General features: G+C 38.2%; 2 protein-coding genes across 3 annotated transcripts; one reads left to right on the top strand and one right to left on the bottom strand.

Moving 5' to 3' along the window:
* The first annotated feature begins 270 nt into the window (after positions 1–270).
* Positions 271–6,257, top strand: LOC116305994 (ubiquitin-conjugating enzyme E2 G2). The gene is made up of 7 exons (XM_031716017.2): positions 271–473; positions 643–678; positions 756–801; positions 1,620–1,738; positions 3,948–4,088; positions 4,317–4,354; positions 4,707–6,257. Exons 1-7 carry the CDS (start codon positions 431–433, stop codon positions 4,779–4,781), a joined length of 498 nt encoding a protein of 165 aa, XP_031571877.1. The 5' UTR covers positions 271–430; the 3' UTR covers positions 4,782–6,257.
* LOC116305993 (beta-1,4-galactosyltransferase 1) lies at positions 5,546–25,239 on the bottom strand. 2 transcript variants are annotated; one of them, XM_031716016.2, is made up of 7 exons: positions 24,492–25,237; positions 22,603–22,733; positions 22,245–22,361; positions 21,250–21,437; positions 20,319–20,441; positions 19,237–19,341; positions 5,546–6,871 (listed from the first exon to the last, which is right to left on the bottom strand). In XM_031716016.2, the coding sequence occupies exons 1-7, from the start codon at positions 25,063–25,065 to the stop codon at positions 6,736–6,738; spliced, it is 1,374 nt and encodes a 457-aa protein (XP_031571876.2). In that variant the 5' UTR covers positions 25,066–25,237; the 3' UTR covers positions 5,546–6,735. The 2 variants fall into 2 exon arrangements, with proteins under 2 accessions (XP_031571876.2, XP_031571875.2); XM_031716015.2 differs by lacking the exon at positions 5,546–6,871 and adding an exon at positions 7,795–8,239 and having other exon boundaries at positions 24,492–25,239.
* Between the last annotated feature and the right edge of the window lie 18 nt (positions 25,240–25,257).

Below are 25,257 nucleotides of genomic sequence, written 5' to 3'. Positions count from 1 at the left end.
AAGTTAGAGATAAATCTTTTATTAAGTTTTTGGGCATAAGAATGCATGGTTGGATCCAGAAATTTTAGGGGGTGACTATTGCAAAGGTTTAACCAGGAATTTGAGGAAAGGGGGGTGACTAATAATAAATAATAAATAATGAAATAGTGCCATTTCATATAGTCTTATTCATGTAGTCTTACATGAAGTACTAACCGTATCGATATGCTGATAATTTCGCCTATTTTACCACCCCTGGACCCGCCCCTGGATGAGCACGGTATTTTTGGTTGATCTAAATCTGTTTTGTTGGGATTCCTGTGGCGTTGAGCCTGCAAGGCAAACCGCATACCTGAATCCAAGATGGCTGCCCACAGAATCACGAAGAAAGAAAAGAACTTTTGATCGGCTGGTAGTTTGACCAAGAATTTTTAGTGAATTGTCGTGAATCATGGCAGGAGCGGCATTAAAAAGGCTTATGGCCGAATATAAACGTAAGTGATCGATCGTCTCCGCCATCGAAAACTAGATGTCTGTCTATTAAATTTCAAGAAACCTAATGTATAAGCTTATGTCTTTTAAAATGGCTTGAATAGATGAATTTGAGTAAACCTATACGATATTGAAGTAAATATGATAAATAAATACGAGTTTTACTTACAGAGTTAACTCTCAATCCTCCAGAGGGAATCATAGCAGGTTAGTCGTTTATCAATTGTTTTTTTCACACTTTTCTGTTCATTTTGGCTGACATCCTTGCATTTGATTAACTACAGGTCCTATGGCTGAAGATAATTTCTTTGAATGGGAAGCTCTGATATCGTAAGTTTGTGAAGTAAAAGAATGAGCAGTGTACTTAAGATAAAACTTATATAAGCTTACAAATGTTTCAAAACTAAAAGACTCACATAAATGATTGATTACTCACAGAATGCAATGGTTCATTCAAATTGCTTAAAATTTAGGGGGGAGGGGGGCAGGGTGGACTTTTTCTCTGGCCCATTTTCTCCCTTAAAAATGGGGGTCATAATGGTTGATTGGAAATATTTTAGTTTGGGGTAGGGGGAGTGGGGGAGTCAGCTGACTGAAAGATGTGTTATGTTTAAAATATTATTTCAAAATGTAAAATCCCCTTATAGCCCCCCCCCCCCCCCCCCCCCCCCAAACCATAAAATATGCAACTCGGAGTGTCCCTAGACCTTTATAAATAGGCATAATTTTCCCTCTTTTCAGACCATGTGTGGTTTCCTAGATTTGTCATGTCTTTGTTTTAAAAATTGGTTGCACAAGTTGAGACACCTGCATATGACTCAAACAAAGAATCTTATTCTGAAAAGAATAGCATTGTCTGAAATTGGAAAACATTATGCCCAAGCCGTAAAAATTTATTCATCCTTGGTTTAATAATTGGAATCAAAATAAAAAAGAACACATGGTAATGTTTAAATATTTTTCTTTCGTCCCTCCCTCCCCAGCCCCCTTCCCCAGGGACTTTTGACTCGTAACCAATCTTCCTCAACCAATCGACACAGACAGAAAGATGGACAGTGACCAAGGGAAATAGAGGGACTTAGCTCGCAGTCTAAATCAAAATACTTCCATTAAATCATTAAATATTAACTGCACACTTTGTGATATAGGGGACCAGAAGGAACATCATTTGAAGGGGGCGTGTTCACCACCCGTTTGACATTCCCTCATGACTATCCCTTGAGTCCCCCAAAGATGAGATTCGTAGGGGAGATGTTCCATCCAAATGGTATGTATTATAGAATAAATAATAGGAATCATATATAATTACCTTAGACAGTTACCGGTCATGTCCCCCCAGCCACGTATACCATGACTCCCCCATGTATACCATGACTCCCCCAGTCTGTACTACCATGATGCCCTCAGCATAAACCATGACTCTAGTCTCTATTAACGCTTATTTAATAAGAAGTTTAATGATTTGAGCTATATTTCATCGTATCCAAGAAATACAAAAAAATTATGAAAAGGAAAAAAGTTGACAACAAAATTTCGTAAGTAATTTCAATGAATTATTCGTAATTCAAGTTAGTATGCCGTAGTTGCCATAAGAACGCTAGTGATCTTTCCTATTATTGTTTCGCTTACGCATAAGTTCTTTTCAGCTTCTTCTTGGAAACTAATCGCACTTGGAGTGCGACTAGCCTTGCCTCTTTGTAAAGAAAGCTCTATCAAAAGGTGCAAAGGCAATTGAGTCTTTCCACAAGCCTGTCGATTTATGGCATCGTGCCAGCCCTCAACGTCGTCGTTAGTTCGTACTGCTCTCATATATGCAGTCCAGTTTGCAGGGAGCCAGATGGTACTCTTTATCCATTTTTTTCCGTAGTATGAAACCAACTAGTTGAGGGCTGGTGTAGTGGCATGGACATGGATCTGTTGGAACTGGTGAACTATCCTGCCAGTGGGGAGGAAGGGCAGGGCCATAAGCTTTCTAACGAATCTGTACAAATGGCGTTATCATGCTTGTATGCACTTTGTAGGCCAAGCTCTTGAACCTATGAAAGAATTAAAGGAAAGTATATTAACACTGGTTACAATTTTCCATCCACGTCATGACATTAACTTATGTATGTATACCTTTCTCCAAACAGCCATGCACATCCGTGCATGGAGGCTTTAGGGAATACCTCCCTGCAAGCTTTCCATGTGGCCTTTTCAAAATCAAACTTTATTTCTTTGACGTTTGGGTCATGGGGTAACACTTCACGGACCTATAACAGAAAGATAAGAATAAAAATCAGACAATATTTTCTTTCTCTGTGTGGACATATAAATATAACAATATGAATATACTGTTTAGTGAACGATGATTACCTTTGGCAAAAATTTGTGATAATCTCTGGTTTTTCAACCAGACATCATAATAAACATGACTGGTACTTGCTTCACAAACTCATCTCGAAGTACAAAAACGTTAATCGAAAAAAGTTGCGTGAAGGGATGGCGACAAAGTTTAAATGTGCCATCCATATACCAGCCTTTTGCCTTCGCAAGGAACTCCAACTGTTCCTTAGCTGCCAGTATCAAATGATGGGGTTCTTTTGCAAGAACGTCGCCTTTCAGAAAGCCAGCTGGAATGTGCTCTTTTGCCAAATCAAAGTTCAGGTCTTTGGGGTCTTCAGGGCGTAGAGCTTGTCTATGTTGGTTGGCTGCGCGGCAGATGTTTGCAACAGCAGCATTCCCAAACAGAGTTGTCCCCATACCAACCGAGTAACCATACTTCTTGGGATTCAAGAACAGGCAGTTTGCACAATTCACAGATATTGGACATGATAGGAATCTCGCTTGTAACAGGAGAAATCCCTTTTTGATGCTGTAAAATGTTCGTAGACTGGGGGCATCATGGTATACGTGGCTGGGGGGGTCATGGCAAGGGGGCGACATGACCGGATACCCCTTAGACACACCTGTCACTAGTGTAAAAAAGTATACTTACTTACTGTGCAGACACACTAACCAGGTACACTTCAATAAAACTGACCAATCAGATAACAGTAAATCAGACAGATATTGAACTGATAACAGTGTTAGCCAATCAGATTATCACGTTCTCACACTCTTATTATATTAATGTGTTATCTCATTGGCTGGTTAAAAATATTGAACTAAATGTTGCAATACGATTGGTTATGAAGTAGAGAGTTGATAAAGGGTGGTATAGGAGTATAGACTAGTCTCTCAATTCCAAGGCTTTGTTTAGATACCTGAACTCAGCATTACATGTGAGTAATAAAGTTTTCTGGGTCTCTTACTTGATTCAAGGAATTTTCTTTGGGTTCTCCAGTGGTTTTCTGGCGTTTGCGAAACCCAACAATGTCATCTCTACAGTATCTCCCAAAATTCAGTTTATGACTTAGCCATTCACTGACTTAGATCAACACAGAGTTTGTTTGGCAGTGCAGTATAAACTAATATTGAAGTATTTGTTTTTCTAGTGTATCCTGATGGAAGAGTTTGTATTTCTATCCTCCATGCTCCTGGAGATGATCCCATGGGATATGAAAGTAGTGCTGAGAGATGGAGTCCTGTCCAGTCTGTAGAAAAAATACTTCTATCTGTCGTAAGCATGTTAGCAGGTATGAAGTAATTTTGGTAGAAACTTATTGTTGGACTTGAAAGTAAGTTTTAGCTTGCTTATTGCTTATTTTCATCCAACATGGCCGCTGTGCATTTTGCTGTTTAATTTTCTTGGGCATGATTTAAAACCAGCACATATACCCATGATCAATAACTTGATAGTAACGAACGTATCTTACAGTGTCATTGTTCAAAATCTAAGCTCTAAACATTTTCTCATTCGACAGAACCAAATGATGAAAGTGGAGCAAACGTTGATGCATCGGTAAGAATATTTTAGGAAAATATTTGGGAGTATATTTGTTTATTTTGAAGCAAGCTTGTTGTGGCCAGGATAAATTGCGCGTATTAAGAAAAATAAATAAATATTATCTAGGTGGATTACAATTATTCTCAACACTTTCAACCATACATGGTGTATTGGTCTTCAACTCCCAGAGATTTTACATTGATATGTTTACAAAAATATGAATAAACTTATCTCTATTTAACACCCTGGCCCTTTACAGTAATATTATTATGCTTTCAATGTTGAGAGCTATGGATAGTTTCTTTTGTCTATGACTAAATTCATTACTTATTTGAAAGCTGACTCATTCTTTTTGTTTAAATGCTAGAAAATGTGGAGAGAAAACAGGACAAAGTTCAATGAAATTGCTCAGCAGATAGTAAGGAAATCACTTGGATTATGATGGTGGTATGCTGCAGAAATGCTGTGAATCTGTGTCCTAAGTTTGAGAATACTGAGCAAGCAATAATTTTAGAGCGACTGCATGTGACCTTGAATTAGATAGAGTGCATACCATATTATATCTATGAAAAAGTTAATTTTCATAGATTTAATTTGGCCCCTGGAACACTAAATAACCCAGCAATTGACTTATTATTAATAAAATGACTTTAAAAATAAAAATACCCCACCCACAGAGGAAATTGGAATTTCCAAGGGGTGGGGGGATCTGGGAAAGAACAAAATTACAGAGTTTGTATGGATGAAAATTGGAATTTCCAGAGGTAGGGTCCTAAAAATTCCTAGGTGGGGGAGGTATGGATAATTTCTGGAACTACACGATATAATCAAGGACACTAGCTGACTGCAACAAAGAAATTAGAATTTAAAGCAAAACAAGAATACTTTGTATCAATCAGAATTAAGGCTTCAAGCAACGTAATATTAAGGTAAAGCGAGCAAAATTATTAAATTATTACATATAGTCCCAGTTAAATTTATTCCGTCCAAGTTGTCTCCAGGCTATTAAAGCAGATGTCATTGGCTCACCACACGATTGCTGTGTCATAAACCTGAGAATATCTGCATACTAAAGTAATACACATACTCTCCCTGTGCCCTCCTCTATCTAGGGAGATTTTTTAGGGATTTAAAAGGTTATCTATTTACTGAAGTTTTCTGTCATTTGTATTGCTGGGAAGAAGAAAAAGAAATAATGCACAGGAATCCCTCATTGGGTAGTTTATTTTCTGGAACTACATACATATTTGAATAGTAAAAAAGTACAGTTGTTTGCAGACATTGAACAAACTGCTTTCAAAACCACTGATGGTTGGCCATGATCAATGTAGGTTACCCTTATGAATGTATTCCACCTGTGACAAGTTGCTGGCCACGGCACAGTCATGGAACATTGGTTAAGTTCATTGCAGAGCTCAATCAGGATGCTGCAGCATCCAGGCATGGCACATAGCACAAAACATCATTATCATGAGTATTTATTTTACAGTCATGTGCAATCTATTCTATAACAGGGTGGAACAGGGGTTTTGGCATCATGTTTCATGCATAATAATTTTTAATGTATCTAAAAATCACATATCACATGTAACTTGACACACATTAACTGATCACCAAATTGAATTGATCATTTCACGAATCACACACATTTCAAAAAAAGAATGTCACACCACATGTACAGTAACCTGGAATTCACAAACCAGTCTACATTTTGTTATTTTCACATATAAAGCACTTATTTTAGCCAAAATCATGCGTCACACATAATATAACCAGTGTCACCCTGCTATGTACTCATTTTATGGTAATTTAAAAAACTGAGGTGCACAAAATGCGAGGAGCTCTAGGTCTGAGCAGTGTTTATCTTTTTACTAGAAAAATGTAAATGAGTCATTAAAAATACAAAAAGAATTTGAAATATTGTCCTAAAGTTTGTGATTATTGATATAAACAAATGCCACAGATTGTAGAGGCAAGAACTTTGTAGGTTGGGCCAATGACAGGTTTAGAGAGAGATGATAGCCCCAAGATGGTTACCATACATGTACCCTTGCTTGATCCTGGTTGGCCACACACTACTTGATTTTGGTCTGTGATTTTAATCTGGGCATAATCCTCATTTCTCTCATTTCAAACCATGTTTCATTCTCTTGAGTATCATTTTTTTGTTTACTGGTAATGATTATTTGAGTCAAAAATGCAGTCCTTAGAAGTAGCGCAGAAATGCGTTATTTTTAACAAAGACATTTCCCATGTCAAAGAAATGGAACAGACTTTAGTCCTGGCTGTGCTGAAATTGAAATCTTCAATGACTTGTTCATGGAATGATTATGATTGCGTGTTGAACTTGTTTTCTTTACGATGGATGAAGCTTGTATTGAAGCCAAGGCAAGCACTTATACCCATCTTTGATTGACTTCAACTGTAATCATTGTATACATTGGTTCTTCTTTTGTTTTGAGCACTTTATATTTGAGGCTGTTGAGACCATCCTTCATCATCCTTATTCTTGAGTTGCGTAACTTAGCTCCACTGTAAGATAAAACGTTTGAATGATTCTAAAAGACTTTTTGCATGATGGCATCATTTTATTACTCCTAGAAAAATGCTTTACAGATCTTTCTTATTCAAATTAATTGTATTTTCTCGGGCATATACTCTCAATTGAAGAATCTTTGTCGGGTTCAGAAACATAGAACATAGAAGCTGAGACCGAAATGGCACATGGAAAGTATGTTAATTAGATGCATGCTGTGACCGGCAAACCGTGGCATCATCCACTGTTTTTAATACGTGTTTGGCATTCTAAACCGACTGCATGGATGGCGCAAATGAATAAATTATAACATAATCATATAACCCCGACTAGCGTCCAAAACGTCAGTTTTTTCATCTGTTCACGGCGTATAATTTACCTTTTTATCATTAGAAACTCGACGCAGCTTACACTAGTTTTTAGCTTAGCTAGTATATAATTAGTAGTTATCTCTTCTTATAATATAATTATGTCATTTCCCATGTGCCATTTCAGTGTCAGCTTTATGTTATATGTTTCTGAATCCGACAAGGATTCTTCAATTGAGTGTGTAACTCAGAACTAGAGAGCATGCATTCCATGTATAAATATTTTTACAAACTTTTCTTTTTTTGACTGAAACAATTTTCTGAATGCATGCATACATTTCTTTTTCTATTCTTATAATACACTCTACAAAATTACTCAATTCTGATTGGGCAAGAGGAGTACAATTAAATACCAAATTGCACTCTAAATAGTCCCAATTAAGTTGCTCAATTTTTTTGAGTGTATTATAAACAAAAAATCACACAACTTTCTCGTACAATTCAGAATTTATAGACACTCGTGATGTTTTAAAAGTTCTCAAATTGAACTTGCCTAAAGGCTTGTCCAATTTTGAAAAATATCAAAACATAACTCGTACCTATAAATTCCAAATTGTACTCAAGATCGTGCGATTTCCTATACAAATTCTCATTAGGGACAATTACAGAAAATTGAATCCTTTAACTAAGTATTAAACTATTTGTTCATTAAACAAATGTGCTGGGAGAACAGTTCATGTTTGTTGATGGAAACATATTAAAAATAAAATATCAATTAAAATGATTAATAAGTTTTTCGATTCAATCAAGTAATTATTATTTTGCTGCCTTCCTTGACAATGCCAGAATTTGTATCCTTGATTATTGGAGAATGATAAATGCATACAGCCTAGTGCTCTAAGCATTAACTAGCGTTAACTTGGCAGCATTGACTGTTCTACATGTACTGTAACCATTGTATAAAGGGGCTGCTCCTTTACTTCTAGTAGCTTGTAGTTTAGAGAGCTAAGGCCATCTGAAGCCATTCGAGCCACAGCATTTCTTATCAGATCAAACCTGATGTAGAGAAGGTAAAGAGGTTTGGTTTTACGCATCAGTTTTTCATTTGTCAAAGTAATGTATTGGTGCAAAGTCTGGTTTTACATTAGATGCCAGTACAGGAATCAGTACTACAAATGCATAGTTTGGCTTCTCTATGCTGCAAGGGAAAGAAGTTACTGATCTTGTGCTTGCAACAGCTTGGTAGTAAAAATCAGACTTAGAGAAGAATAACATTAAAAAGTGTAAGGAAGTTCCTAATGGCTAAACCAATATAACAATTACTTGATACAATCAAAACTTCAAAAAGCTGTGATCAATCAAGATTATATTTTACATTTCACGAAGTGTATCTGCACAGAGGCTGATTCAGAATTTGATAAAATTGATATTTTGTTCTCCTTCATCGCAAACATGAACACAAACCCAGCATACTTATTTTGGATCTATATCTGTGTATCTAGCAAGCACTAAATAATTGTAGGCTGCGTTCATAATGTACTGTATGGCAGAGGTGGGGGGGGGGGGGGGGGGGGGGTCGGGGGTCGGAAAACGTTTTTACCAGTAAAATGGGGTGGTTTAAAAAATTTTTTTCAGAGGGGATGGAAAATTTTTAGGAGAAGCTACGAGAGATTGCCTGGGGGGGTATAGTTATTTTTTGGGGAACTTCAAGAGGGGGTCTTAAAATTTGTTTTGTCATTTAAAGATTTCACCCCCCCCCCCCCCCTCTGCCATACATTATGAACGCAGCCTTAATGCAGTTTTTACAAGCATATGGCATATCTGATCTGTAAAATGAAACCAATGTTATATAGTTTATATTCCAAATAAATAATAAAATCTATTGCAAATAGGTTTAGGTTAAATAAATCTATTGTACGTAGGTTTCAATTACTCTTATCTATTCTATTATGATTTAGAACAATAACAATATTACCCAAACTTCTGGGTCTTCTGACTATCATCCAGGGGATGTGAAAAGATGCCAAATTCTTGTTGTGAGGATTTAAGGTTTCTACATGAGCAGACATCCCAGCCACTTTTTAGACAAATTTGATAGGAAATATAGGCTGTGCAAGTTCTAAATATTATATAGGATTTTTTCCCAAAAATATATGCACTTTATAAGAGCTAAGATAGCTTTTGGGTGGCGTAACCAGGGATCGGGAGGTTGCACAGGCAATGATTTGCAGAACTAAAAAGCCATAAAAAAACAGAACCAAAAAAAAAGGGGCCATTTTATTTCCTTTGCCAAATATGCTAAACAGTGTAAAATATAGATGTATCAATCAGCAGTCGTCCTATTTATAGGAAATATAGGTTTTCTTTATATATAGGCTCTTTATGGGATCCTATACAAATTATAGGAAATATAGGATATATAGGAGGTCTGGGATGCCTGCATTTTGAAACAGTAAATGTTTTGGCTAAATTGTGACAGCAATAGCAAGAAATGCTAGGATCTTGTTTAAAAATCAAATTGTTCAACCCATTTATCACTTTTTAATGATTATTGTTTTTAAACCAGCAATGGTGTGAATATTTAATTTAACAAGTTTACTTCAAAAATAAGGTGTGTTTAATAAAGCATGTTTGGTAAATTAGCTTCCAGTAAAGCAAGATGTACAGCGTATATTGCCAGGGATGTCTGATACTTGTTTTAAAATATTTGCCCAGGGAAAATGTTTATCAAATTTTTGAATTTTATTTCACATAATGTTAAATTACTGGCCATATTATACATTTTAAACAATTTTAGGTGATTTTCATTTGCCAAACACATTTTTTTTCAAGTTAAGATTTGATGAATCTGACCAGAAGTGCAAATGAATTAATTTTGTAATAATTATGTGTTTCCAAGGAAGGCAATGTTTCACTAAATTTGATATCTAACTGGTTAGGTTTCTTCACTCCTTGTATGGCAGAGGGGGGGGGGGGGGTAGGGACAGACTTAAAAATGAAAATATGTCCTCAATTCTTTTAAACAGCTGAATCATTGAAAAATGGTGGAATCCAAAGATTTCAAGCTCAAGTCATAATAAATTGCCCTCAATTTTGGCCGTTTGAACTGTGATTTTAGGTTGGAAACTGATATTTACTGCTGCTATATTCTAGATACGTGTACCTGAAGGTTATAAAAAATTAAAATTTCAGTGCAAATGTAACCGGCGGCAAGGCGCTCAGCTATGAATCAGATTGCAAGTGGTTTTGACAAAAGAATTTATTGAAAAATTCACACAACTTTACAATACATGAAAAAAAAACGGGAACGAGATTACAGGATATCTCTAATGAAAACAAGAAAAATATTTACAATGAGATAAAATAAATTTGTAGCTTATCTAAATAGCTAAAAGTTATGAATAAAATACAGTTTTGCTAGATATAAATAGAAACGGAAATACGTAAATTACGTCACAGGTAATTTGAATATTGCATACTGATTAGCAGTGTTTACAATACGCGAGTGAAAATTACTAGGTTGCAAAGTTTAATGTACAAGTCGGTAAACCGTTTAAAATGAACTAAACCAATGGAAAAAAGCAATAGGAAAAATTGACTAGAGGTTAACTATGGCTTTAGGTAAGTATTTTAACCTTTGTTTATGACAAACTAAGAATTACACGGTTTACTGAACACGCGGTCGCGACAATGACCTTGAGTGTAGAGTTTAAGTAGCGAACAAATTAAAGGTTGGAAAGAAAAGGTCTTTTATCCCGCAGTTAAGGCTATTTATCGTAGTAAAAAGGTTAAACAAGCGAGTAAGGCGGTAGCGATCCTATAGTAAACGTTTTAAAGAGTTTAAAAGACAAGATACACTCAGCGTGATTACTAAATTACTACTGCGTGAATAACTTTGTACTAAATTACGCGCTAATGCGACTAGAATTACTACAACATGAAACGAATGCTTAACAAATATGTAGAAAATCTAAGCTATAAAATATAACGACTAGTTAACGATATTAACATAGATTTGTCCTAAATCTATCCTAGGTAAAAGTGTAAAAGGCTTCAAAGATTCATACCTTTACATCGTAGAGAATTCCTTGTCTTGATATGTGCAACGTCTTCAAGAACTTTTACTACACTGATTTAAGCTTAGTTTGGGCCTATTTTTATGGAAAAACCTGCATTCTTAAGACCTTACACATCCTACGCAATGTTGCACGCCCTAGGCGCAAACAGGATGTCCCAAACACGAACTTACGTAAACAAGCGCCAAACCTAGGCATGACTCACTGTAATGTAATTACGTACGGAAATTATTTCTTGCTTACGCATTTTCCACGCAAACAGTTAACTAAAGAATTACATTCCTATGTGTACACGAGGCATTCCTAATTAAAAATATAGATTTATGACTAAATAATTACTGTCCAAAATAGTGTCTTTTGACTCTGTCACACTTGCCCCTCCTTTTTGTTTGCTTCGTCCTCGAGCAAATTCAGGAACAATGATACGCAGGTGGACTCGTCAGTGCTGAAGTGCGGATCTTGGAAGATTATAGAGGTTGCTGTGTTGGCCTGCCGTTGTCCTTGTGGAACGTCGGAGTACAGGTGCAGCCAGTTCTTCCTCAGACGCATCATCACTATCATCATCATCATCAGGTTCAGCTGGTTCTGTCATTGGTTGAAAGGCGATTGTCATTCCTCCAATGTCATCTTCTTCATCTGATGATTCTGGCGATGCAGTACATGTTTGTCTAGACCTGTCAGCTTGCCTGTGTCGTCCTCGTATCTCCAGCATTGGTCTTGGACACACTTGCATTTCTCCTTGACTAACAATTTTATCTCCTCCATGTCCATCAGCTCTTTCAACGACATATGTATTGTTGTCTCTTCGTTCAACGATTTTGTACACTTGGTTGTCCCATTTATCTTGAATCTTGTTTCTTCCTCTGACTTTACGGTTGCGAAGGAGTACTCGCTCTCCAACTTGTAGTGGTTCGGCCAGTGCTCTGCCCTTCTGGTCATGGATCTTCTTTCTGACGGTAGCAGCTTCCTTCAAGTTTTGTGTCACAGTGGTATAAGCTTCTCGTAGACGAGTCTGGTGCTTGGTAATCCATTGCTGGTTGTCTACTGTCACTTGTCTGTCATCATCAGGAAGTAGAATGTCCAAAGGTAGCTTTGCATCTCTACCAAACATCAGGTAGAAGGGTGAGTATCTAGTCGTTGCATGTGGCGTAGCATTATAGGCGTAACATAACTCTTTCAGGTGTTCAGGCCACCTTCTTTTCTTTTCTGCTGGTAGAGTTCTTAGAAGCTCATGTAGTGTACGGTTGAATCTTTCGCACTGCCCATTTCCTTGAGGATGATAGGGGGTTGTCCTTGACTTCTTAATTCCATACACTGCACACAACTCCTTGACTAGTTCTGCCTCAAATGACTTGCCTTGGTCAGAGTGTATTCTTTGGGGGATTCCATACACAAGGAACCATTCTTTAATCAGGGTCTTGACTACGGTTGTAGCTTTCTGATCACGGGTAGGTACAGCAATTGTAAACTTTGTGAACACATCTGTTAACACGAGGACATTTTCTCTTCCATCTGTTGCAGGCTCAAGCAAGGTAAAATCCATCGCTAGCACTTCCAATGGCCTAGTAGCTAGTAGGCTGCCCATCGGCGTCTTGACTGGAAGGTAGGATCCTTTGGCAATGACACATCTTTCACAATTTGAGATCCATTGCTTCACATCTCCTTGCATACCGGGCCACCAACATCTTTTCCTCAAGAGCTGTTCTGTCCTGTCTTGTCCTTGGTGTCCACATTGATCGTGCGCACCCTTCAGTACTTGTGATTTCATTGATGTGGGGAGTAGCAGTAACCGCAGCTCTCTTCCTTGTCCGACTCCTGTACGGCGGTAGAGAACTCCATGGCTTTCCTCAATCCTGTTCCAGTGACTAAGCAACTTCCTTGTATCCCTTGTCTCTTGTTGGCTTTGCCTTTTACTTGGCCGACGTCCAAGGTTTCGGTAGTGGAGGAGACGACTGATACATGGGTCCTCCTGCTGTAGTCGTTGGATCTCTGTGAGAGGTGTGGTTGGGAATGAGGTTGCTTGCTCCTCCAGCGCACTTGTCTCTGTGTTGCTTATGAACGCTGCTGATACCATCAAATGTTGACGTACCTCTTCTGGTAGGTCTGTAGTATTGGTAGAATAGGCTAGTGTACTTCTTACTTCAACTGTGGTTGGTTCTTCATCTCGGTTGATGCGACTTAGAGCATCTGCATTCTGGTTGTGACGTCCAGGGCGGTACTTGATGGTGAAGTTGAAGTTTGCTAACTCTGCAGCCCACCTCTGCTCCACAGCTTTCAGCTTACTCTTTGACTGTAGGTATGTCAGCGGGTTGTTGTCTGTGTAGACGACAAACTTCGATCCCAGCAGGTACTCCCTGAACTTCTCACATACAGCCCACTTCAAGGCTAGTAGTTCCAGCTTCCTCGATGAGTAGTTCTCCATGTTTCGCTCTCCACCTCTCAGGCCTCGGCTGGCATAAGCGATCACTTTGACTCTTCCGTCCTGTTCTTGGGACAGCACGGCTCCCAATCCTTCGTTGGACGCATCCGTCTCTAGGATGAAGGGCTTGGTGTAGTCCGGGTAGGCCAGCACTGGTGCTGAGGTTAGTAGATTCTTTAACTTGTTGAAGCTCTTTTGGCACTCTTCTGTCCACAGTACGCCAATCTGCTTCCGGGTGGTCTTGTTACTTCCTCCGCTCCCGAGCTCAGCAACTAACTTGTGCAGCGGACCTGCCACTTGAGCGAACTTGGGGACAAATCTTCTGTAGTAAGACGCGAAACCAAGGAATGATCGCAGATCGCGCACTGTCTGGGGGACTGGCCACTCGTTAACTGCCTTTGTCTTTTCAGGGTCTGTCTCGACACCGTCAGCAGAGACCACGTGCCCCAGGTAGGACACCCGATCTCTGAAGAGTTGACACTTGGTTGGTTCAACCTTTAATCCATGATGCTTCAGCTTACTGAATACCGTTTCCAACCGCTCAAGATGTTCTTCAATGGTGGATGAGAAGACTATGATGTCGTCCAGGTAGACCATCAGGGTGCGAAGTATGTCCTCTCGGAAGACTCCTTGCATCAACCTTTGGAAGGTCGCTGGGGCATTCTGTAGTCCAAACGGCATCCGAGTGTACTGAAACAAACCCATGGGCGTTGTGAACGCAGTCTTGTGCTGATCATCAGGATGGACTTCAACTTGATTGTAGGCTGATGCCAGATCTATGGTGGAAAAGTACTTTGCGCCACGCAGTGCCTCCAGTGATTCCTCTATCCTTGGTAGGGGGTACTGATCACGCTTGGTTTTCTGGTTCAGCTTCCGGTAGTCGACGCACATCCTCAAGGCTCCAGACTTCTTTCGTACAAGCACTATTGGGGAGGCATAGTTACTCTCACTTGGACATATCACTCCTTTTTCTAGCAAGTCTTGTAGATGCTGTTGCACCTCCTGGTATTGGTTTGGAGGAATCCTTCTGTAACGCTCTGTGACAGGCACATCATCGTCTGTGTAGATGCGATGATATGTTGTCTTTGTACAGCCAAGGTCCTCCTTACATGAAGCAAACACCTCTTCATTTCTTTCGAACATCTGGAGAGCTTTCTCCCTCTGAAGTTCCGTCCCGGGGAAATGTTCCAGGGTAATCCCGTGAGGGGGTGTCTGTATCCTTTGCCAACGTACTTTGCCCACAGCTTCCCGTTGGGGTGGCATCTGAGGGTCAGCACTAAGGTTACAGCACACTGTCACCATGTTATTCTCGTGTAGGAACTCCAACTGCTCTCCTCTCTTGACCATCTCTCCCTCTCGCACAATTCCAATCCGCGTCCTCGGCTTTAGCCATATGTCCTTTGCCGTCTGGTTGGCAACTCTGACATAGTAACACGTCTTGGTAGTATCCACGAGAGTACTGGCCACGGTGAGGTTTCCTTCTACTGGTACACCAAGGGGTTCGATCACAGCATCAGTGCCCCATGATGGGCCTGTGACCAAGATATCAGATTCTGTGAAAGCAGGGACCCAGACTTTGTCTGAGCCGGCTACTTTCACGAACCCAGTTTTACGTTTACTCTTCTTCTCTTCATCTTGCAGGATCTGTTGGTATTGGGGCACCTGCCCAAGAACGTTGGTTCCCAGTAGGCCAGGTACCCTCCTCTGCATTACTGTAGTGGCTGCTGTGTCCTTCGTGATGAAGATGCCGCACCCAGGGACCACCACTCCTCCGATCTCTACTGTAGCGACGATATATCCAATGTAAGGGATGTCCAAACCGTTAGCTCCTCGCAGCTGCAGTAATCTTGTTTCAGGGTGTAGGTCTCTTAGGGTTGGCTGTAGCTTTTCCCTGTAGAACGACTCGGTGATGAGGGTAACCATGGAGCCCGTATCCACTAAGCTTTTCACAGGTACTCCGCCAATCCTCGCCACCACTGTGGGACTTGTCCCGACAAACTTTTCGTTCTGAAAAAGAGAGTTAGAGCCACTACAGTTCCTCTCCACGGCGTGGCTCACTGCCGTGGAGAGCTGGAGTTTGACTCCTTCTGTGGTGCTGCTGGTGCCTTGTCTTTCAGGGGCTTTGGGCAGTTCGGCCGAAGATGTCCAAGCTCGTGGCAGTTGTAACATCTCCTCGGACCACGTGGGGGACTTCGTGGTGGTGATGGGCTTGCTAACTTCATGGTAAGTTGGGTTAGCAGCTTCTGCTGCTCATCCAGCAATTTTTGTTGCTGCATGAGCCTCTCCACCAGGGCCTTCTGTCCTGCTGCAAGCTCTTGGATGGCATTTACTTGGTTGCTCTCCACCAACACCTCCTTGGCCGCTGCATGGCGATGTGTTCCTCTATCTGTGTCTTCCGAGCTACGATAGGCCTCTTGCCTCACCTCGTTGAAGGTCTTCTCGGGATGTTCTCTGATATAGCGCTTGAGATCCCTGCGCAACAGGTTGTCACGCAAGTTCTCAACGAATGTGTCTCTGAGGTTCTGGTCCTTGTTTTCCAGAGCTCCTACGTGTACTCTGGTTATGTGCTCCGCCATTGACATCAGGGCATGGGCAAAGTCCTGGATGGGCTCCCTGTCACCTTGTTTTCTGGCGAAAAACCTCTGGAGAAGCTGGGTCTTGGTGAGCTTCTCTCCGAAGACGTCTCTCAGAATCCTGAAGAAACCCTCCGGGTCTGTCCAGTCATCCACAGGCCTTAGTCGAACTTCATCTCGAGCCGCACCTTCTAAGCTATGGTACAGGAAATCCACCGCCTCTTGACCAGTTAACTTCTGGGCAGCCACAGACCTCTGTGCATCCGCTATCCAGTCTTCAAGCACTTTGTCGTCTCTGCCACCAGCATACTTCCTCAGCTTCTTCTCCCTTGGCACTGTCACTTTTACCACTGGTGCAGGAACAGGTTGGGCAGGGGGTCCTCCTTCAGCCTGCATGCCATCCAGCTGTGCCTTGAGTGCAGCCAATTGCTCTGTGAGTGCAGCCACAGCTTCTTCTGCCATGATTTCAGTCTCGTTCCCGTTGGTAAATAATCAGTAACTACTAATGTCAACTTTCTTGCAATCCCACTTCTGACACCAAAAATGTAACCGGCGGCAAGGCGCTCAGCTATGAATCAGATTGCAAGTGGTTTTGACAAAAGAATTTATTGAAAAATTCACACAACTTTACAATACATGAAAAAAAAACGGGAACGAGATTACAGGATATCTCTAATGAAAACAAGAAAAATATTTACAATGAGATAAAATAAATTTGTAGCTTATCTAAATAGCTAAAAGTTATGAATAAAATACAGTTTTGCTAGATATAAATAGAAACGGAAATACGTAAATTACGTCACAGGTAATTTGAATATTGCATACTGATTAGCAGTGTTTACAATACGCGAGTGAAAATTACTAGGTTGCAAAGTTTAATGTACAAGTCGGTAAACCGTTTAAAATGAACTAAACCAATGGAAAAAAGCAATAGGAAAAATTGACTAGAGGTTAACTATGGCTTTAGGTAAGTATTTTAACCTTTGTTTATGACAAACTAAGAATTACACGGTTTACTGAACACGCGGTCGCGACAATGACCTTGAGTGTAGAGTTTAAGTAGCGAACAAATTAAAGGTTGGAAAGAAAAGGTCTTTTATCCCGCAGTTAAGGCTATTTATCGTAGTAAAAAGGTTAAACAAGCGAGTAAGGCGGTAGCGATCCTATAGTAAACGTTTTAAAGAGTTTAAAAGACAAGATACACTCAGCGTGATTACTAAATTACTACTGCGTGAATAACTTTGTACTAAATTACGCGCTAATGCGACTAGAATTACTACAACATGAAACGAATGCTTAACAAATATGTAGAAAATCTAAGCTATAAAATATAACGACTAGTTAACGATATTAACATAGATTTGTCCTAAATCTATCCTAGGTAAAAGTGTAAAAGGCTTCAAAGATTCATACCTTTACATCGTAGAGAATTCCTTGTCTTGATATGTGCAACGTCTTCAAGAACTTTTACTACACTGATTTAAGCTTAGTTTGGGCCTATTTTTATGGAAAAACCTGCATTCTTAAGACCTTACACATCCTACGCAATGTTGCACGCCCTAGGCGCAAACAGGATGTCCCAAACACGAACTTACGTAAACAAGCGCCAAACCTAGGCATGACTCACTGTAATGTAATTACGTACGGAAATTATTTCTTGCTTACGCATTTTCCACGCAAACAGTTAACTAAAGAATTACATTCCTATGTGTACACGAGGCATTCCTAATTAAAAATATAGATTTATGACTAAATAATTACTGTCCAAAATAGTGTCTTTTGACTCTGTCACACAAATATGCCAATTTGGGTCGTAACTTTTGGCTTACATTTCGGTTACTTGCTGATAAATATTCCTAGTTTTAAGAATGCTTGTGTGTTACTTGGATATCATTATATAACATTTTGAAGTCCATTCTATGACACTAGAGGGTCAATTCAAATCTTGCAAAATAGTGCCCTCTAGATGGCTTCTAGATAGTGAATAATCAACTTTTTAAAAAAAACAATATTCAAGGAGAAAAATGTAAAAAGCATTAATTCATCTATTCCTGAATGTTAATCCAATTAACACCTTTGTGGGCCTTATGGTCTACCAAACTTTGATAAAATGATTCATGATAGTCTACTAGGTGATTTAGTAACATCAACAGGGACAGAATCAATAGCTATTTATTAAATCTTTCAAAATGACCAGGAAAGATACCTTAACCAGCTCCTTGCCTTCAGTACCTTTAAAACAGAGAGCTCATGGAAAAGCAGACATACAAAGGGGGCAAACAGATGCTTATGATGTAGTTTCAATGATGGTGCAATTTGGCAGTAATAAACCTTTCCTAAATTTAGTTGAGTGACTGCGAAACAACAGGGTCCGAAATTAGCGGTTGCCCAGTTGTCAGGGACAACTGAAATTTGCAAATGACGACTAGATTTTGGAATGTGGTTGTCCATCTGACGACCTACGTTTTTGCCAAGGTGTTTTCTTTCATAAAAAAAATAAGAGTCCGTAAAGTCCAAATATAATTCTAAATTATATTTCTTCTAGTATTTAAAACCTAGAAATTTCATTTTATAACTGATAAACTTATCAAAAATTCGAGATAATGCCTTTGTCGGAAGCCATTGAATATCGCTGACAAATTTGAATGCATCTTCTGCATTATAGCTAACCGCTGACCATTGTCATTCAGGCTCTACAAAATGGCATCCTAGTGGGACTCCTAAGTTTTGCTCTGGACGCCTAGGAATTAGAACATGGTTGTCCAAAGGACCACTTAGCTCAAAAGTTAATTTCGGACCCTGAACAGTGGCTTCAAGTCGAAGTTGAACTTGATAAAATAAAGTAAGTTTATGAACACATCAAGTCCAACCTCTACTTGAAGACCTTGTTTTTTGGTCACTCAAGAAATTTTGGTAAAGGTCTCTTTAACCAAAAAGTTCATTTTTTCCTATTTTATTTTATCATAAGATTTCTTATAACCTTACCTGTTAGGGTCGGCTTTAGAACTTTGATGGTGATGAACCCTAATCATTTTGTAGCGTCCAATTTGAAGGGAAGGTCTTGTAAGATGATGTCCCTTGGCTACAATTCTAAAAATCAGACAGACATTATGAAAGAAGATTAATCATGATTGACTCTATTAGCCATTCAAATATTGAGTAAAAAACTGGGTTGAGTTGGCATTGCAGTGCATTGTGGGACTGTTTAAGGGGACAAATAGATGGTATTTGGGAAATATGTACCCTAAAAATGTTCACCCATTGTTTTCCCTTGACCTCTGCTCATGGCTAACATATATACAGCTACTGAAACTAGGGTCACTTTGATGAGGATTACCATCACAATTGAAAATAAAGCTTCAATACCAGAAAGATTAGAGCATTATAGCTTGAGCACAATGACTTGCAACACTAAGATACAAAGTTATCCAATCGTATCGTAAAATAAAAATGCAGCCAATCATAAGAGCAGAATCAGTACTATACAGATATCAGCCAATCACAATTTTTTTTTCACCACTTGCACACTTTCTTTTTATTTTTTTTCCTACACTGTTTCGTACCTGAGTTATTCTCACAAGGGATTAAAAAACTACATGTAACTATTCCTTGAGGGATTATAATTTGAATAAGAGAGAAAATTTGTAAAACATATGCTTTCTGATAGCGGCAGTAAAATGATAGCAAAATGGAAACAGCCTATTAGACTAGAAGCAGCTGTCTAGTGCCCTTAAGGGAGATGGTTGTTGGGAAAGGGTAAAGCGGAAGCCTACATGTATTAAACATAATTTAGAAGAACTATGTTGTCTTATTCAAGCATTATGGTTGGTATGGAAAAAGGTCATGCAGCTGAAAGTACAATGGATGTCTAGTTAACTGAGCAAAGCTGTTTCTTAATAAACGAATTATTGTAAATTTGGAAAAATATCACCACCTACCACCGCCAGGATGTCATTTAAAAACCACTTATCACATAGCTAACAGCAAAGGAACTATTTTAAATCCCTTTGATAGATAAAACATCATTTACTGGGTAATTATTATTTAGGGCAAAATAAATGACTTACCTCTGATAAAGATCATCATCTTCACCTCCCCATCCCCAAAATTTATTAGAAAATCCATTAACTTCTTCAAAGTGATTCTTTCTGAAGGATCCTGCCCCACCAAAGATAGAGGCATAAGGCAATCTGTACAAGAAAAAAATCAAAATTGTGACTAAAGTTATGTAAAATAGAATTGAAACATAACAGAATGTAAACAAAGTTCTAATACTAAATAAGGAGTTTCTTATCAGAAAGATAAAAAAGAACAATTATTGCAGAGTATATTCCCAAAGAAACAAATGAATGAAATGGGTTTCTTCTTTACCTTAAGCATAAGCTAAACTACATAAAAGTCCTGACAAAGAACCAGCTTATTCATAAGGTTATAAGTAATATATACAGAATTCTGTTTACATTTTTACTATGGCCACAATTAATTCTGAGAAATATTTTAGTAAATTATAAGGCACAAACAGAGTCTAAGTTCATTCCCTGTAGTGGTATTCAATAATTATGGTAAATATCTATCAGTTAGCTCAAACCAGCCTTGGATACATGAATAAAGTATAAGAAAATTGAATCAGCAATCAAATTAAAGTTTGAGGCTCCACATGTTTGCTAAAAACCATGGAAACGATAATACGATTGTGGAATGTTCATTGTTGAACAACCGATAAAAAGCTAATTTGATAGCAAAAATAAAACTGAAGACAACAATTATTTAAAATCATTATAATGACCACAAGAAATCAATTAAAGATCAAGCACAGAAAATATTTCAGAATCCAATCTATTCCAATAAACATTAACATCATCTAAAATTAGAAATTAAAAAAAATTCTGACCAATGAATTCAAACTAAAGAAAAAATGAAATTAAAAAACTCATTAAAACTTTCATACAAACATGTTAAATAATCAAACAGTAATAATTACAGACATGGACCACTTACTGGTAATTAAATTTATCAACCGCTACTGACATATGCCGAGGAGATGTAGGGCAGGTATACATATTACGATCATCTTCTGGAATAAGATCAACATCATGGAAAATGAAACAGTCAAAGTCTTTAAATTTCAAAGACTCTTTGTATCCAATGTTGAAGAGAATTGCTCTGTTAAAAGGTGTAGCTCCAGACTATAAATACAAATAAAAATTAAGAACATGGTTACATTTATGCCCTATATTCATTTTAATTTTAAATTAAGGGGGCTTATTTTGGAATGGCTTAAATTCAGGAGGCTTATTTTTGGAGGTTTACAGTATCGTTGTCAATCTTTTTGTTCACCTTTATGTTTTATTATCAAGCTTCAGTCAAGGAGTAGGATCATCATAGGGGTGAAGATGAATAAGTGACTGACTTATTAGCTTCTGAACAAACAATACCTGACCTGCTATTAATTAGAAACAAAAATACTGGGGGCTAACTAGAAAACTTTCCAGTTAACTTAGCCCTCAGGCTCTATCATTACATAAGAATTTGGTACAACTATATTTCCCTATAACAGATCATTATTTATTACTTTTGCATAAAAATATGACTCTATTGTATTAGAATGCAATAAAGACAAACAAACCAACAATACCCTACCCAGCATGATAAGCAAATTAAGGTTTGAGGCATATCAAAGCTTGAGTAGATACATAATGAAGATATAATCAACAATTACACCTGCAGCCTGAACAGCTTAAGAGTCTATATGAGGGTGAGAGGTCTAATTGTCTTAGTATAAACCTACCAATGTGTCAAGTAAATGAATGAAAAAACAATGTTGAAATTAGGTTGAAATAACTTATTTTTGCATTGTTTTGGTTTTCAAAACCACTATTTTTCACTGCTAGTACTCTATCACTTATAGACCACTACTAGCTCAGCCAATCAGAAAGCAGAAGTTGTGTGAGACCAGGTTTATAGTAGGTTTATGTTAATATTGATTAGCTTACCTGTTCTACTATAATTATTCTGTAATCCAATTCTTGTCTCTTTAACATTGGATGCATATGTCGAACAAAGATTCCCAGTTGTTCATATCGTTTTCTAAATGGTACTATAAGTGCCATCTTAAATCAGGGAAAAAATTGAGTTATTAGAATAATAATAATTATTATTGAAATTATTTAACAAAAGCATAAAACATGTTTATTTTTTACACAAAGACTGATCAAAATAGCAGAGGTTAAAAAGAAGATAAAAAAGTTAAAATGTTTATGTTCTAGGAAAAAGGTCTATTACTTCCATTTCCCGGTTAGATGTATAGTTAAGTTATCGAATAATATTATAAAATAGTAACATGTAGCATACCTTAACTCTTGCTTTACAATTAGTGGGTCTCCATGCTCCACCTTTTTTTACCCAACCACCATATGCTTCAGATAAATGTTTTTCAAGCTCTTCCATCTTTGGTATAACTTGATTCACATATAGAGGCCCAGCTGCCATCATAATTAAAAGAGTAATTAATACTTTATTTGTATCCTACATGTATATATTGTATTTTTATGAGAAAGTCTGAGGGGGTTGAAGCAGGAGCAAAACTGCTCTTCAAGAAAAATCAGCCTCAAGATAATGTTTACTTACGCACAAGTTCATAATGTACTGGACATTTTGGACCTTAGCCTATCATGGGAGTACACTGTAAAAAGTGAAGGACTAACACTAACACAGTCATTATCACTTTAAACATTTTTTTTTACAGCTTGCTTGTTTGTACACACTCCATAATTAGCAATTAGTCCTCGAGCACAAATGGAATGAGTCAATAGCCCAGGAGGCAGAAGACCTAATGGGCTTAATTTACTCGTAGGCCACAAGGGCAAGAGGACTGATTTGTTTTAATCAAATCCAACTAGTCTATGAAATATATAGATGCAAACAAGTTTATAATGAAAGTAAAATTTGATGTTGTGGTGTTTAAAAAGACACCTTTCACTACTAGTATGCTACATGTATAGCTTACAGTATAGTCTAGTAGTAGTCATCCAATCAGAATGCACCATTGATGATAGACTGCTAGTTGGATTTGACTAATACTGTTATAGACCCCTTGCAGCATATTGGAATGCAGCTCAATTTGGAGGACATGATAATAGGTACTCCCAATTCTAATGAGGATGAAATCCTTTTATGAGCTGCTTTGACGTCACATGCAAACTGCAAAGGGTCTATACCAGTTGTAACAGTGTATTTCACAACAGTTGTGAAAAGCAGGTTGTGTATTACTTGCATATTTCTTTCTTTGTTATGTTCATTAAAGTGAAGGCTAGTTTGAGTTAATACTGGATTTATTTGCCGTTAATAGCATTCCCATATTTGCCAACTTTGAGTTACTAGTACTACTGGATCAATTTGCTGCTAGTCTGCTCCAATATTTATGCACGATCGCTAATTTTAGCAAAGCTGCAGTCCGATATCTCTTTATCATCCACAAAAATGGGCTTTCATGTCTTTTCTTGGATCACAATGCATTTACGGAGAGTTTGATTTATATTTCGCTGTATTTGACATCTATTCTACACTATCTTTGAAATCTGGTTGTCGCTAAGATGACGGTAAGGTGTTGGTAAGTGGTCGATAAAGTAATGGTAAGGTGTTGGTAAGAGGTTGGCCAACCACTACCGACACTTTACTGTATGTGTGGATTGTTCACAATAGCCGTGTCATTTGTGTACTATTACTTAATATTACTAATGACTAATAATTACTTATAATCATCTGTCATTCTTCTCTGTCATAATATTATTAGCCTCGTCATAACAGGGTGTAACAATTTGTCACAACCAATAGGCATTTTTTTGTTCGTATCAAACCCCTCGGATCCCATTCTGATGAACCTTGAAAAGCACTAAAATATACTTCTGTACTAAGTGGTAAGAGCAGAAGTTATTTCACTACATATTCAAGGTCGGATCCAGCCAAAATTTTAGGGGGGGGGGGCTAATTGAGTTTAGGGGGGGCTAATTGAGTTTCTTCTGTCAACACAATGGAAAACAATATAAAAAAGCATCGTTTTTTTCTGCTGAAGGGGGGGGGGGGGGGGGCTTCAGCCCCCCTTTACCCCCCCTGGATCCACCCTTGATATTCATACACGTGGAAGATACACCATCCCAAACAAACCATTCTTTCTACAATTCAATCAATAGAAACAACTACTCTGTACCCAAAGAATCTCTCCTTGTTTTGTGCATACTTACTTAACGATTTCGGCTTTTCAGGGCATAAATCCAGGTCCTCGTCTTCTTCATCGGAAGGTGGTTTTAGATTAACAGCAGAAGTTACCGGTGCGGTCCTTTGCGATTTTTGTTCAGAGTTTACTTCGATGGTAGGTGTTTGTTCAGTAGAACTATCTGTAGAATCAACTGGTTCATCTCCTTCGCTATGAAGCTCAGGCTTACTCTTTTCCAAAGACTTTTGTATAAGTTGGTCGACTTTATCGCCTCCATTTGCTGTAGCAGAAAGATTTTCTTCGGACTTTGAATTTGGTGTAGCAATCACCTCGACGGCATTTTTAGTTTTCGTCGATGGAGGAACAGTTACACTGGTAATATCATTGTTTTTCTTTAAATTCGAAATATAATCTTCTAGTTTATCTTCAACTTTGTGCCGACTTCCTTGGGTCGAAAATTTGGTCTCAAGAATAGCAATGTACTGTGTAGTTTCATTCAATTTTTTATAGTGGGTTTTGGTAGAATAAAAGAGGAAGAACACCAACGAAATTACGCCGATTACCAAAGCTACAGAAAAAAATATTTTCAGTTTACGAAACATCGTTTCACGGCTTTTTTTTTGTTCCTTGATTCCTGGCGATGAATCTATATAAGACTAAAGCAAATAAAAGAATTCCTTTGCCTTCCAAAAGTCTTCATTTTCGCTGCCAAGATACTTGGCCGCTAAATAAACGCTGAGGCATCTTCTTCGTGCCTGGCCGTTCGCGAGTGGCTTCAAACTTTATTTGAACAA

This window comes from Actinia tenebrosa, unplaced genomic scaffold, assembly GCF_029948245.1.
Source record: "Actinia tenebrosa isolate PJP-AT-01 unplaced genomic scaffold, QUT_ActTen_1.0 PGA_scaffold4__44_contigs__length_22323623, whole genome shotgun sequence".
Classification (NCBI taxonomy): domain Eukaryota; kingdom Metazoa; phylum Cnidaria; class Anthozoa; order Actiniaria; family Actiniidae; genus Actinia; species Actinia tenebrosa.
The sequence above is the reverse complement of the archived record's forward strand: the minus strand, read 5'-3'. Positions and strand labels throughout refer to the sequence as shown.

What these genes read in the sequence shown, in the direction of transcription:
- LOC116305994 (XM_031716017.2), top strand. Translation starts at nt 431, where the DNA reads ATGGCAGGAGCGGCATTAAAAAGGCTTATGGCCGAATATAAAC. An exon ending in TCCAGAGGGAATCATAGCAG is followed by an intron (nt 679 to 755) that starts GTTAGTCGTTTA and finishes GATTAACTACAG; the next exon opens with GTCCTATGGCTGAAGATAAT. An exon ending in GGAGATGTTCCATCCAAATG is followed by an intron (nt 1,739 to 3,947) that starts GTATGTATTATA and finishes TTGTTTTTCTAG; the next exon opens with TGTATCCTGATGGAAGAGTT.
- LOC116305993 (XM_031716015.2), bottom strand. Translation starts at nt 25,065, where the DNA reads ATGTTTCGTAAACTGAAAATATTTTTTTCTGTAGCTTTGGTAATCGGC. An exon ending in ATTGTAAAGCAAGAGTTAAG is followed by an intron (nt 22,362 to 22,602) that starts GTATGCTACATG and finishes CCCTGATTTAAG; the next exon opens with ATGGCACTTATAGTACCATT. An exon ending in GATGATGATCTTTATCAGAG is followed by an intron (nt 19,342 to 20,318) that starts GTAAGTCATTTA and finishes TCTGATTTTTAG; the next exon opens with AATTGTAGCCAAGGGACATC.